The sequence below is a fragment of the Electrona antarctica genome (assembly GCF_951216825.1).
Source record: "Electrona antarctica genome assembly, chromosome: 6".
Taxonomy (NCBI): domain Eukaryota; kingdom Metazoa; phylum Chordata; class Actinopteri; order Myctophiformes; family Myctophidae; genus Electrona; species Electrona antarctica.
In genome coordinates, this window is record NC_136811.1 from 52,566,627 (window position 1) to 52,581,731 (window position 15,105).

Here is a 15,105-nt window from a genome sequence, read left to right on the forward strand (position 1 = left end):
GGCATTGCTTTGGCTGTCCGTACAACCCTCGGCATTGCTTTGGCTGTCCGTACAACCCTCGGCATTGCTTTGGCTGTCCGTACAACCCTCGGCATTGCTTTGGCTGTCCGTACAACCCTCGGCATTGCTTTGGCTGTCCGTACAACCCTCGGCATTGCTTTGGGGCTGTCCGTACAACCCTCGGCATTGCTTTGGGGCTGTCCGTACAACCCTCGGCATTGCTTTGGGGCTGTCCGTACAACCCTCGGCATTGCTTTGGGGCTGTCCGTACAACCCTCGGCATTGCTTTGGGGCTGTCCGTACAACCCTCGGCATTGCTTTGGGGCTGTCCGTACAACCCTCGGCATTGCTTTGGGGCTGTCCGTACAACCCTCGGCATTGCTTTGCGGTTGAGGTCGGTGCAGCTGCCATACCACCCTGTGGTGGTGCCTCTGTTACTGTAGAAAGCTTTTAGGACTTTGGGGCCCATGCCAGCTTTCTTGGGTCTTCTTAAAAAGTAAGGCACAATGCCTTGTGCTTTCTTCACCACCTCACTGCCCAGGTGATGTGCACAGGAATGCACATCATTCCTGTGCACATCAGTGATGTGCACAGGAATGCACCCAGGGTGCCGGCCCGGTTCTGGCGAGCCGCCCTGCGTCCGAAACGGTAGAGAAATGACAGAGTTACCGCGTGGGGGTCCCCGGGAGTCCCCGGAATATCCAGACCCCCGGGAACGCGCCCAGGGGGCCGGGCCGGTTCCGGCGAGCCGCCCTGCGTCTGAAACGGTTGAGAAATGACAGAGTTACCGTGTGGGGGTCCCTCTACTGTACCCTCTACTGTACTGTACTGTCACTGTACTGTACTGGCACACCTGAAATCATCATATATGCAGTTAATATGTGCGTGTGTGTTTGTGTGTGTGTTAGGTTGCGTACAGGTGGTGAAAAACAACCATGCTGTTTTCGTGCTCAGACGCACCCAGCCACCCACCCACCCACCCAGCCAGCCACACACATAGCTCCTTAAGGGAGTGGTTGCACCACTCAGAAAAGGATCCGGATGGGAGAGGCCTCCTGTTGTCGAAGATCAGCTCTTTTGTCTTGTTGACGTTGAGGGCGAGGTTGTTCTCCTGGCACCATTGTGCCATGTTCTGCACTTCTCGCCTGTATACAGTAGGCTGTTTTCCTCATCCTCTCTGATCAGGCCTGTCACTGTGGTGTCATCAGCAAACACGCACGCCCGCCCGCCAGCCCGCCCGCCCGCCAGCCCGCCCGCCCGCCCGCCCGCCCGCCAGCCAGCCAGCCAGCCAGCCAGCCAGCCCGCCCGCCCGCCCGCCCGCCAGGCAGGCAGGCAGGCAGGCAGGCAGGCTGGCTGGCTGGCTGGCTGGCTGGCTGCCTGCCTGCCTGTGTGTCCATGCTGCAAAGGCTTGAGTTTAGACGCAGACTGTTAAACTAGGTGTCTATAGTATGAGTTACTGTAGGTAGAGGGTAGCACGGGTCCGCCCGCCCGGAACCAAATACCCGAGAGCTGAACTGGGAGCCGGTTCGGGCCCAAAATATTGACTTGTCCCTCGGGCAGGGTCGGTTCAATTCCAAATTGCCGCGGGTCTCGGTCGGGGTATATCTATCTATCTATCTATCTATCTAGGGTTTAAAAAATCACACCCGTGTGAACTGAGTGGTGTAAGGTCTGACGTAATGAAATCATGTCTGACGTAATGAAATCACACCCGGGTGAACAGGGTGAACATAGCAACCATGCTCATTTTTTCTGCACAAACAAAGCCAGTTGTAGGAGTGGTTTACACCACTCAAAAAATAGACAAATCATGCGTGTGTTGTAATTATTACATTCTAAAATCCATATGTTCTGTGAGACGGGTTTAAGCCGATACGAAAAATAAGCATATAATAGCATCGGACACATGGGTCCAACGACCCAACCGGGTCAGGTTATTTATACCTGGGTCTCCGTTTCGGGCCAGGCGCGGACACGCGGTAAATTAGAATGTTTCTCGGGTCCGTTTCGGGCCAGGCGCGGAGTGGACACGCGGTAAATTAGAATGTTTCTCGGGTCCGTTTGCTTGGGTCCAACCTAACCTCTACTGTATGAGGGGATTATGGTATTAAACGCTGAGCTGTAGTCTATTCTCCATATGCAGACCGCGGCCATCTTACCATATAAGTTAAGGGCAAGGTGCTACCTTTAGGTGCAACTTCCAATGGCAGTCCATTCATCCAAACAGAAAAGTCCTATGTGATTGTATTAAACAACGTCAAATTCACCAACATTGCAGCTGTACGAAGAGCTTGAATTATTCTCTTTCTATCCTCAAAGTGTTTATTTCATAAAAATCCACCGTAGACATGTTATGAGCTACTTTGTGTCCTTGCAAGGTGAATCTTTTTCTAAGAGCTGGAGTTTGGAAGTGCTCGTTAGATATCACTCAACTGTCCTGCATACCACCTGTTTTGAATTAGCACATAATGCAAGAGGCAGCAGGACATTCCACAGTCTGGGTGCCGCTCGGGCACCCAGACTGTGGAACGCACTGCCTGTGCACATTAGGGTAGCACCATCCGTCCCCCTTTTTAAGTCACGCCTGAAAACCCCAACCGAAAACCGTGTTTTTTAACTATTTTATAGCCAATTGTACTTACATCCTTATTGTTTGATGTGCCATTATCATGTTGTTATTGTGTGTTTCTTGCTGTTTTTATCTTGCTCTGTGCAGCACTTTGAAACTCTGTTTTGAAAAGCGCTATTATACAAATAAAGTTCATATCATATCATATCATTGCTTTACTGAAAACGAGTGCTTCCAAACTCTGATGGAAACATCGCCACGGTCTGCAAATGGTCAATGAACAGCATTCTCATTCTCTCTCCAGGTGAGAGAGGGTGGTGTGTAGAACTGTTGCAATGGCATCATCTGTGGCTCTGCTCTGGCCATAGGCGCATTGTAGGGTGTCGACTCGTGTGGGGGGCAATTTGTTGTTGATCATCTCTCTGACATGTGTCTAAAAGCATTTGCTCACTTTGGGTGTGAGTGCAACAGGCCTCCAGTCATCCCTCTCATTTCATACGGTTACTTTGCCCTTTTTTTGGGGGAACCGGAACAATTTGGTTGCTGTTTTGAAGCAAATGCAAATGAAGTAGCCTATACCCACCTTTTACTACATTTTATCCCCCCAATGGAAATATCCTAAAAAATGGGGTCATAATATTATAATCGGGGGCTAGACTATTTTACATTAGATGTTCTTTTACCACAAATGAGAAAAATGGGGGTCGTCTTATATATTCGGCACAATAGGCCTACAGGGAAATCAGTTAATCAATCAAGCTCCACGGTGAGGATATATATATATACACACACACATAATTAAGTTATTTTAATATTATAGTGTAGAGTAGACTCTAAAAGGCTAAATCTGATCAAATTATGGTCCGTGTCTCAAATCATGCCAAAAAAAAAGAGTGGTCCTTGATATGAAAAAGGTTGAAAAGCACTGCTTTACACAACTGGTTGGTTACACATTCAGAAAAGAGAGAAGTACGCACAACTCCACCGTCTCACTCAATCTCTTGGAACATTTGACCGGGTGCACGGTCAGGAAACACTTTAGAAGGAGAATACCAGCACTCACGGAGTCCTTTAACGGTACCCATTTTGACCTGAGATCAGATTCTAAAAATGTCTTCTACATCCTAACAGTTTTCTGAAAAAGCTATGTTTCTATGTCAGTGGTTCTTCGACTTTTCCAAAATAGCAGACCTACAAGCTCGTAGCGCGCCACTCGGTGGCGCGCTATGAGCTTGTAGATCTGCTATTTTTCAATAGCTAAAGCATAACATAATGCTAACACCAAAAGGGGTTCCCGCCCAAAATGGGTTAAGGCACTTTATTGTTTAATCTTTACGAGGGAAAGGTATAAGCTGCAAGCAGCAACACAACGAACGCGTTTCGGCCAAGGGCCTTCTGGTTACACATTCACACAGTACTGACGGCAGAGACCACCATGCAAGGCACCAACCCTCCGCAGCTCATCATCGGACATCAGAGCAGTGGACTGTGAACTCCACAGTCAAAGTGCCCTTGAGCAACAACACTGAGTCAGTGTTGTTGCTCAAGGGCACTTTGATGCTCATCCAAGAGGACCCAGCCATGCAGCTAGTGGTCAAACCGGCAACCTCCAGGCTCCCAACATGATGGTACCTCTTCGTCACTGTTGCCCCCAAAGTGTACTTATGTATGCAACTATGCATGTGCATTTATTTATGCATACATATTGTATTATGTATACACGGATATAGCATGTTTTATGCACATATGTACATTGTGCACACACACGCACGCACCATTATGCCAGGCTGTTCATGCATGTAGGCTATGCAACACACACACACACACACACACACACACTCCCCTCCCTGCCCTGGGCAGATTTGTGTTCACTTGATGCCACCTACTGTCGTGCTGAAGCACTGCAGCTAAACTGGTTGAGACCAGCAACACGGTGTGTCATCAGGGAATAGGATTACTTGGACAGTCAGTATGTGAGTGAAGTTAATCAGAACCAACTTTCCAGATAGAGATTAGAACCAATTGGCTCCAACCCTGTCCTTCTCTTACGGATCATCCATCCAAAGTCTCCTAATCACATCCATGTTCCCTTCACTTAATGAGATCCCAATACAATACTACACGTTTCCCAGTCAACTTTCCTGTGTTCACGGCCCTTATTAAAGACTTGAAGTTGTGAATTATTCATTAGTTCATTGAAGTTGTACGATTGTTAGTTTTAGGATTTTGTTTTAGTACATACAATTCTATAACTATTGCTTACTTTTCTCCATTTAAATGTGTGTTACATTAACAACCCTGGCTCACACAAGCATCTTTCTCAGGAAAGCATTACCGTTTTCTATTCTATTCGTTGTATGAATTTTTTTTTCAGAAAAGGAAAAATATAAATTTTTCAGAACATGAAGAAAAACGTATAATTTGAAAACAAAGCAATACAGCCTCATGATCAACGTTGGTGGTGACTATATACATTATCAATTACTTCCATGAGCAGGGGAGAGGTTTAGCAGGCAGTTTGGGGGTCCAATGGAATTAAGGTTTTGTCTGAAGCATTTTTTATTAATAATTTCCATTGGTTCTAAATCCTTTTAACAAGCACACATATGTAAATGGTGTTCAATAGCAGTGCTTTATATATGCATTCAAAAACATAAACAAATGGAGCTAGGTTATTTCCTCCCGACAGCAACAATATATCATTTACAATAATTTTCAATTATTTTGTATTTTTGATTCAGTAAATGTTGCACTTCTCTTTCAAGGACCCCCATACATCTGCGTTGTATGTCTCTAAATGTTTTGATGAATTGAACAAGGTGGACCCTCTTGTAAACAAGTGTAATGCTTAATTGGGTCGTCCACTCACAGTTAAGTCTTTGTATTGAGCTTGTGCTTGAAATGTACTGTAATTCTGCAAACTGTTAATAAATATTATTTCAATCAATCAGTGTACAAATGGAACCGCGTCTCAAGGAACCCTGAGTGGCCACTTTGAGAACCATTTGTCCTAGATCATACATGGGCAACTGGTGGCCCGGGGGCCACATGCGGCCCCCACCTTCACTTAATGTGGCCCTCAGATTAATTTCGGAATACTGATATGTTATGATTTCAGCTGTTACAATTCCTAACATGCGAACAACATGACCCGCTTTAATTACTTACAGTCTAAATTAAGTAGCTTGCTGAGTAGTATTACAAATAATGTTATTGTCTTTTTTATGTCCTATATATTTGTATTTAGTTAAAATGACTTTTCAGGATCCCAATTAAAAATAGCAAAAAAAATATTCAGGATTACGTGCAATGTGGCCCCTCTGGAGTGAGTATGAAAATATAATGGCCCTCTCCTTCGTCAAAGTTGCCCACCCGTCCTAGATGTATACTATATACAAAAATAAATAAAATAAAAAGATTACACAAGTATCGGCTTGGGACTTGATATCGACCGATGCGCAAGTTATAGTTAGTGGAATCGGGAAGTAAACATAGTATTGGTAAATCTCTAGTTTCAAACTGGACCATTACAGGTCTGGACCTTTAAATGGAACCAAATGGACCGCTATAGAGGGTATGCGCATGCTTAACGTGAATGGCACATCGCGTGGCAAAGCAACAGGCAAAGTGAGTTTAACATTGTTTAATGCAATCAGATAGGACTTTTCTGTGTGGATGTATGGGCTGTCAAGGCCAGGAAAGTAGTTTTTTGCCACTCAGTAGGCTTACCCGCATAACTTCCTGGTTTGATGAGGTCATGCGCATACCCTCTATAGCAGGGGTGCCCACACTTTTTATACTTGAGAGCTACTTTCCAAATGACCAGCTCAACCAGATCTACCCAGTAGTACACACCACAAATATATATTATCTCATTGCTGAAAATATAGTTACATATTAGACAAATGCGGAAATGGAATTGGTAGAATTTGGTTTTGTATATAAGTTTGTAATACTGTTATTGCAATGTGGTTTTGAGCTGCCCTTTTTGATCAATCAAGTGAGTCACATTAGTTCAAGTGGCAGATGCCAAAAATAGTTTATTTATTTATTTAAATTATATATTTTAGGGGCATGTCATGTGGTCTACCTGCACAGCCTGTGTGATCTACTGGTAGATCACGATCTACCTTTTGGGCACCCCTGCTCTATAGGTTCCATTTGGAGTCAGAGTTAATTAAGTGGGGGGTGTCCTTGAAATTAAAAGTTTGAGAACCACCGATAAGAGACAATGTGGAACCCCTTGTCGAGGTTTCAGACCAGTGTTGTTTTTGGCAGCAAATTTAGATTTTAGTTTTAGTCGTAGTCTTTTGAATAGTTTTAATTTAGTTTTAGTCACATTTTAGTCACCTGGAATGTTTTAGTGTTAGTCTAGTTTTAGTCGACTAAATGTCATAAGATTTTAGTCGACTAAATCTACAGTTGATTTAGTCGACTAAAATGTATTTTGGCGGGCCTTGATGCCGTCGTAATGACTGTTTTTACACTTGCTGAAAATAGCAGATCTACAAGCTCACAACGCGTCGCGCTGCGACGCGTTGTGAGCTTGTAGATCTGCTATTTTCAGCATGCACCCAAGTGTAAAATGACTTATACCGAATCTCTTGTCCACTAGTCCCTTCCTAGCATTTTAGTCTAGTTTTTATCTGTTGACGAAATTGTCAATACATTTAGTCTCAGTTTTAGTCCTCATAGCTTAGTTTTCATTTAGTTTCCATTTAGTTTTCGTCAGTGAAAAAAGGTAGTCGACGAACATTTTTCGTCTTAGTTTTAGTCGACGAAAACAACACTGTTTCAGACGCATTCACTCACACCACACGGGAAGCAAAGAAAACGGAGGCGCACTGAACAAACAGAAAGACTTTAATGTTTGTTTGTTTTAAAGGTTACTAAACATTTTTCTACTTTGTAAAAAAAAGACCCAGAACAATCTCAAGCATCTTTAACACGTCACACCTTTTTCATTAAAACTTTGGAAAAAAGACATAAAAAAAGAAAGGAGAAAAAACAAAAAAGAAATCTGCAAATTGATTTACAAAATATATACATGAGGTATATACATATACATACACACACACACGGATATATGGGAACGCAACATTTGGCTTTGTTTTTTTTTTACAAATGTATACGCAGCAACATCTCTTCACATATCCATGCGTGTGTTCATGTATTTGTACGTACGTGTGTATATATACTGTTCATCAAGTGTCTGGCTGTCTGCAGCTCGCTTAATCAACTAATTAACTAATCAAGGATTTCTATTGGTCAAGAACTGGTCACATCTCATGGACGTGTCCACCAACAGCTTCCTAACATTCATATTGGACACACTGGACACACACACAACCGCCGTCCATTGAGGACATGTTTCCGTCCTATGGGGAGGACATGTCTGTCGATGGAAGACACGTTTTTTTGTCCATGGAAAAAAAACATGTCTGTCCATTGAGGACGTGGTCCGTCTATGGAGGACATGGTCCGTCAAGAGGTGGACGTGTCAGTCTATGGAGGACATTTCTTTCCATGGAGGACATTTGTTTGTTTTTTTCCCCACACGGAGGACATCTCCGTTCACGGTTGGACGTCTCGGTCCAATCCGTGGAGGGACATGTCTCTCCGGCGTGTATACCGTCCATGGAGGACATGTGATCAGCTGGTGGAGACCTTTCAGCCAGAGGAAACCAAGCTAACAGGAGAAATATTCAATCAACAGAAAACAGTACGTTCGTCTACAGTAGTTTAAATGACTTTTATAATAAGAATCAGTACAGAGAGAGGTTATGGGTGGACCGTGTGATCTGCCCGACTCAAATCACGCCTCGGTTCGACTTTTGAACTCGCAAACAAACCGGATGCTCCTAGAAGTGAACAAACAAACCGGATGCTCCTAGAAGTGAACAAACCGGATGCTCCTAGAAGTGAACCGGATGCTCCTAGAAGTGAACAACAACCCTGTGTATACATCCCTCTCTCGTCTTTCTACACCCATCTCAAATTCGAAAATAAACTCAAAAGATATTGGAACTCAAAAATATTCAGCGGGATTTGCCACGACTTGATTTGATTTAGTCGCTCTTGGCAGTCAGCCGCTCGACCTTCTGTCGCAGATTTGCGGTCGCTCACCCTGCTCTCGTGAGCTTCCAAATACCATTTTTAGGTCTGAACTGAAGGAGCGGCAAAGACAAACACCACCCTTAAAAAATATATATATATATATATACGACGCAATCTCCCAAAACTAACCAAGGATGAAGATTGTCGACATAAAATTTGTTTCTTGTTGTGCGACGATCTACAGGCCAACGACGCGACACGTCCTCAGCGTGTGGATCAGTCATACTGCAAATAAATTACGTGTGATTCGTCATACTCCGTCACATGCCAGCGTCACGCAGCGGAAACATCCAGACTACAACGCGGCACGCTGTGAGCTTGTGTGTCGCGAATAGGCGAGTTTTTGAGGCGAAAATTGCACCGTTTGCGAACCCGAAAAATAGCCGCCACGTGCATGTCCAAAGAAATAACAAAAAAACAGCCAGGATTTTAAGCTGAAAATAGCAGACCTAAAAAAAAAAAAAAAAAGCATTTAGATTAGACATTTTCGACACACAACGCCAGGCGCACGACAAAGTATTGAATCCGACTTTAGAAGTTGTTTTTACCCGACGGTGACATCGATCACACGAATTTGGGGTGGAGCAGGTCACACGTTGGGAGGCGAAATATACAGCGGAGACAACAATCATGTATAGCAGATATACATTACTGACCAAGTGAAGTGATCTGGGTACAGCGAGACACCATGTATAGCAGATATACATCACCGACGACCAGCGATCAGCTGATCCGGGGTTACGGCTAGCGGGTTAGCGTGGTGGTTGGTTGGTTAGCATGGGGTGGTGGCGGCTTAATTTTGTTATTTTTTTTTTAAGGTTTCGTTTTGTGGAAATATTTCTCATGTTTTCCTGTCTTCAGTTATGAATGTACAGAGCAGTCCGTAGACAACATCCATCCCCTTCTCGCCCACCCTCCCTATTCTCTCCCGTCCACATCTCCCCCACTTTATTCTCCGTTCTATCGCTACGACCTATACCTCTTTTCTCTCTCCCTCTCTATCCATCTAACCCTCCCACAATCCCTCCCTCCCCTCCGCATCATCGACACTCATTTCATCATCATCGCCACCCCGCCGTTGCTGCCGTTGCCCGTTGCGGCCAGACTCCCCGGCGTCGTCGTCGTATCCACCACTATGCCGTCTCTTTTAAGGGCGTATTGGCTCTCCTCGATGGGGTCGAAGCTCTTCTCCTCCAGCGGCTTGCCGATCCAGGCGCCGTAGCCGTGCAGACGCAGCGCGCTGAAGAACTGCTCCTTGACCGTCTGGAATGGCTTGGCCGCCAGCTTGGCCGACGCGTACGACTGGTGCGCCAATAGGTCGGTGCGGCCCGACATCTGGCACAGCACGCGGAACAGGCGGAACAGGTTGGACTTGGAGACGCGGGACACGTCCAGCTTGGAACTGAGAGAGAGAGAGAGAGGAACGAGAAGGAAGGGGGGGGACAAGCTTTAGATCAGTGCTTCTCAAACGTGCATCTTGAACATAGTCAAGTTTTCAAATGGTCTAATCCTAAAATAATGACACGCAGACGCATTGAGAGCTTGTAGATCGGCTACTTTCGCAGCGAACATGCTTCCATAGAAGACGGAATCCAAATGGCTGAAATCAGTCATGTATAATCCATGGTACCAACAGTGTGATCAACTCCATCTCGTTCAACAGTGTGATCAACTCCATCTCATTCAACAGTGTGATCAACTCCATCTCATTCAACAGTGTGATCAACTCCATCTCGTTCAACAGTGTGATCAACTCCATCTCGTTCAACAGTGTGATCAACTCCATCTCCTTCAAGACAGATTCCTGATTCTTATTTTTGCTGATCTTCTGTTTGTCCTACACTGGTTCATGTAGCCAGACAATTACTCCACAACCTCTGAACGCTATACGAGTCTGGAACTACACTAGAGTTCTCAATGGGCCTGAAACTGGGCCATACTGGGCCTGCCCCGAGGCACTCAAGTGTCCTCAGTGTCCTTCCACTCCAGAGATATACTCACAGGCTAGGAGTGTCGGGCGGCTCAAATGAACCTTAGTGAACGTCACCTACCTCTGGGGCTGAGGTACACAAACACTACGCCACACAGAACGGGACGACAGACAGACAGACACCAGGACACAGACAGCAGAGCAGGACAGACAGACAGCAGGACAGACCGACACCAGGACAGACAGACAGACAGATACCAGGACACAGACAGCAGGACAGACAGACAGACAGACACCAGGACACAGACAGCAGAGCAGGACAGACAGACAGCAGGACAGACCGACACCAGGACAGACAGACAGACAGACACCAGGACAGACAGACAGTAGGACAGACAGCAGGACAGACAGACACCAGGACAGACAGACAGACACCAGGACAGACAGACAGACAGACACCAGGACACAGACAGTAGGACAGACAGACACCAGGACAGTCAGACAGACACCAGGACAGACAGACAGACAGACACCAGGACAGACAGACAGACAGACACCAGGACAGACAGACAGACACCAGGACAGACAGACAGACAGACACCAGGACAGACAGACAGACACCAGGACAGACAGACAGACACCAGGACAGACAGACAGACAGACACCAGGACAGACAGACAGACAGACACCAGGACAGACAGACAGACAGACAGACACCAGGACAGACAGACAGACACCAGGACAGACAGACAGACACCAGGACAGACAGACAGACACCAGGACAGACAGACAGACACCAGGACAGACAGACAGACACCAGCGCCACAGAGTTATAAATGTCTGATTAAGGTGCCCCGTGTGTCCTCGGACAGTGTATTATGAGCGGCGAGACGCTTTGGATATCATGTCCATGACACTAAGAACGAACACTGTGTTATTAGGACACATAGCTTAGCAGCCGCTAGGCCTGAGCCCCACACACACACACACACACACACACACACACACACACACACACACACACACACACACACACACACACACACACACACACACACACACACACACACACACACACACACACACACACACACACACACACACACACACACACACACACACACACACACACACACACACACACACACACACACACACACAGAGAATGAGCAGCTCACAACATCAGTGTTGATTTCGACAGCACATTTTGATTTAGTTTTAGTCATAGTCTTTTGAATAACATTCTGTGAAGGCTGTCCTATTTTAGTCCTCTGAATCACGGTGTGGACTAGTTGCTCTCCTGTGGTAACGTGGTGAGGAGTTGTGTCGTCTGGCTCGTCTCTCGTTGGAAATGAAAAGCCATTAGCTTTGTGTCGTGTCGTTACCTTGCCATGATGCAACTCCAAAAGGAGGGGCAAGGAATCCAAAATAATTGCTCTATTGATAAAAAAAAATGGATAATCCAACACAGGCTCGACTTTGACTTACATTTTTTTAATGTGAAGAGGCTCAAGATGAGCTCTTTTAGCCCGTAAGCGAACGCAAACAAAGTTGATTATTTGAAGGTCCGGATCCAGATCCATGGATCCAGTCCGGGTTTTCTTCCTAGTAACGACAGGAAGTTGACATTTTTTATTTAAAAACAAAAGAAATTAGTACCGGATTTGGTCATGTTCTTTATTTCAAACTCAACTTTGTTTGGGTTCATTTATGGGCTTAAAAAAAGCTACTCCTCAACCTCTTAAGGCTGAGGAGTAGTAATTTGTAAGTCAATTATACATTTATAATCAATGGAGCACCCCCTCTCCTCCATGCCCTTTAATGCAACAAGCAGCAGCTTATGAAGACTTCCGCACCAAAAGATGGTTTTGTTATGTCAGTTGTAGTGCGTTTGGGGACTGGTAAACTCACCCGTCCAGTTTGCCTTTGGTCCCGTCCAGGACCTCCACACTCAGCTGGTCTGGTGTACTCCAGTTCACACTGGACTCCTTAGTCTTACCAGTATGTCTGGTGGAGTCATACACACTGACCCTTCCAACCTGGGGAGAGAGGAGAGGAGAGGAGAGAGGTTTCATTTGTCGATACGATACAACTTTATTGTCAGCTTTCACTGAAATGTGCTTTGCGTCCATGACGTCACCGTTCAAGATACAGACAGGACATACACAATACATTACACAAGGTACATTACAGGACACACATCACAGAAGCAGACAAGAACAATAGAACATATCCTCTGGTTTACCAATTTTGGTTTAAAAGCAGAACAGACTGGTGTACAAAAGAGTTCTTTAGCCTGTTTTTCTTATATTTTGGGACTCTAAACCGCCTCATGGAGGGCAACAGTTGATATTCATCCATCATTTAAAACATGTAAGGGGTCAGAGGAGATGCTCTTCGCCAGTCTAAGCATGCTATTGATCTGGGCTTCTTTAAAGGAACGTAACACAACCTCGACTGGCCTACCAACAATTTTAGCGCAGATCTTAATTTGGCTATACAGTTTGTTCTTATATACCATTGATAGGCTGTTAAACCAGGCCGTGCTACAGTACAACATCACAGTTTGAACAACAGACGTATAGAAAAGAGACTAGATCTGACTGCTAGCACCAAACGATCTCAGTCGGTGTAGGGAGTACACACGCTGCTGTATCCTCTTACAAATATAGTCAATATGAGATGACCATGATATCACCCCCAGGTATTTGTAAGATGGGACTTGTTCAATAGCTGAACCATGGATTGCCACCGGTGGTGTCTTATCACCGGGAGCAGGACCAAATATCATTTCCTCAGTTTTCTTAGTGTTGATAATCAGATAATTTTTGTCACACCATTCTACAAGCCGGTGAACGCTACACTGGTACTGTTTCGGGTCATCACTGTCAGTCATCAGAGCTATTAGCGTAGAATCATCTGAATATTTCAGAAGAAACTGATTTGACTCGCAGGTGTTACAGTCTGCTGTGTAAAGAGTGAACAGTACAGGTGAGCTAATGCAACCTTGGGGTGCACCAACTCTGGTCCTGATGGGAGAGGAGTGTCTTGTTTACCTTTACATACTGAATTCTGTCAGTGAGGAACTTAAGATAAAACTGAATAACAAAAGGATTCATGTGTAACTGAACCATTTTAGTGAGGAGCAAGTCCGGCTGTATTGTGTTGAAGGCAGAAGAAAAATCTAGGAAAAGTCCTCTAGCATAGGATTTTGGTTTGTCAAGATGTTTGGAGATGAAGTGAACCAGTGTGACAACTGCATCCTCTGTACTTCGACGCTGCTTGTAAGCAAATTGAAATGGATCCTGCGAGTTAAATATGGCATTGTTGAGATGATGAACCATCATTTTTTCCAGAGCTTTCATGATAACAGATGTGAGTGCTATTGGTCTATAATCATTGTGTTCTTTAGGGTTTGGCTTTTTTGGCTAACAATCTTGAGCGGATTCTGATGTCTGATGCGTAGAACAGTCAATTGAATGACAAACAACTTTAATTTAGGGCAGTGGTTTTCAACCCTTTTCATATTCAAGGTCCATTATTTATTCAGAATTTGAAGCCACAAACCATTTGATGAGCTCTCAGATCCAAGACTTAAAAGATATTTTACAATGACAACAAAATATTCTGTCCATAATTCCACGCTGTATTGATGTGGGTGATAAGAGAGATAATCGGCTTCATGATCAAAGTAACAATCCTTCTACATTCTCCAATTGTGTAGACCTCTTTTAAATTAATATATCTATATTTTTTAAATCAATATATCGAGGGTACAGGCTTTAGTTTCGACACCATTATTGGTCCGACAGTCATTAGACTGACAACCTACCTCAAACCCTATTGGTCCGACAGTCATTAGACTGACAACCTACCTCAAACCCTATTGGTCCGACAGTCATTAGACTGACAACCTACCTCAAACCCTATTGGTCCGACAGTCATTAGACTGACAACCTACCTCAAACCCTAACCCAAGCGTAACTGCAAGCACAGGAGCAGCGCATGTTCGAGCGCTAGTCCGACCGTATGTTCCCGCATCCTGGGGTGGTTGAGGGTGAAGGGGGCGAGGAGGCTCTTACCTCAGGGTGGTTGAGGGTGAAGGGGGCGAGGAGGCTCTTACCTCGGGGTGGTTGAAGGTGAAGGAGGCTCTTACCTCAGGGTGGTTGAGGGTGAAGGGGGCGAGGAGGCTCTTACCTCAGGGTGGTTGAGGGTGAAGGAGGCTCTTACCTCAGGGTGGTTGAGGGTGAAGGAGGCTCTTACCTCAGGGTGGTTGAGGGTGAAGGAGGCTCTTACCTCGGGGTGGTTGAGGGTGAAGGGGGCGCGGAGGCTCTTACCTCAGGGTGGTTGAGGGTGAAGGAGGCTCTTACCTCAGGGTGGTTGAGGGTGAAGGAGGCTCTTACCTCAGGGTGGTTGAGGGTGAAGGAGGCTCTTACCTCAGGGTGGTTGAGGGTGAAGGGGGCGAGGAGGCTCTTACCTCGGGGTGGTT

At 45.4% G+C, this 15,105-nt stretch overlaps 2 protein-coding genes across 8 annotated transcripts in view; one reads left to right on the forward strand and one right to left on the reverse strand.

The window, feature by feature from the left end:
• Positions 1-15,105, forward strand: part of LOC306925145 (scavenger receptor cysteine-rich domain-containing group B protein-like) — a gene marked incomplete at its 3' end in the record, with an annotated part of 797,673 nt that overhangs the window by 581,130 nt on the left and 201,438 nt on the right. The window lies entirely within an intron of this gene.
• The window catches only part of adar (adenosine deaminase RNA specific), a 69,704-nt gene continuing 62,013 nt past the window's right edge, over positions 7,415-15,105 (reverse strand). For 4 of the 7 annotated variants that reach the window (XM_079503002.1, XM_079503001.1, XM_079503000.1 and 1 more), the window contains exons 22-24: positions 12,528-12,655; positions 12,105-12,221; positions 7,415-10,088 (exon numbers count right to left, since the gene is read on the reverse strand). In XM_079503002.1, coding sequence (XP_079359128.1) covers positions 9,737-10,088; positions 12,105-12,221; positions 12,528-12,655 — 597 coding nt within the window. In that variant the 3' untranslated portion in view covers positions 7,415-9,736. The remainder of the gene's footprint in view (positions 10,089-12,104; positions 12,222-12,527; positions 12,656-15,105) is intronic. The other 3 variants (XM_079503005.1, XM_079503004.1, XM_079503003.1) reach the window with 1 other exon arrangement.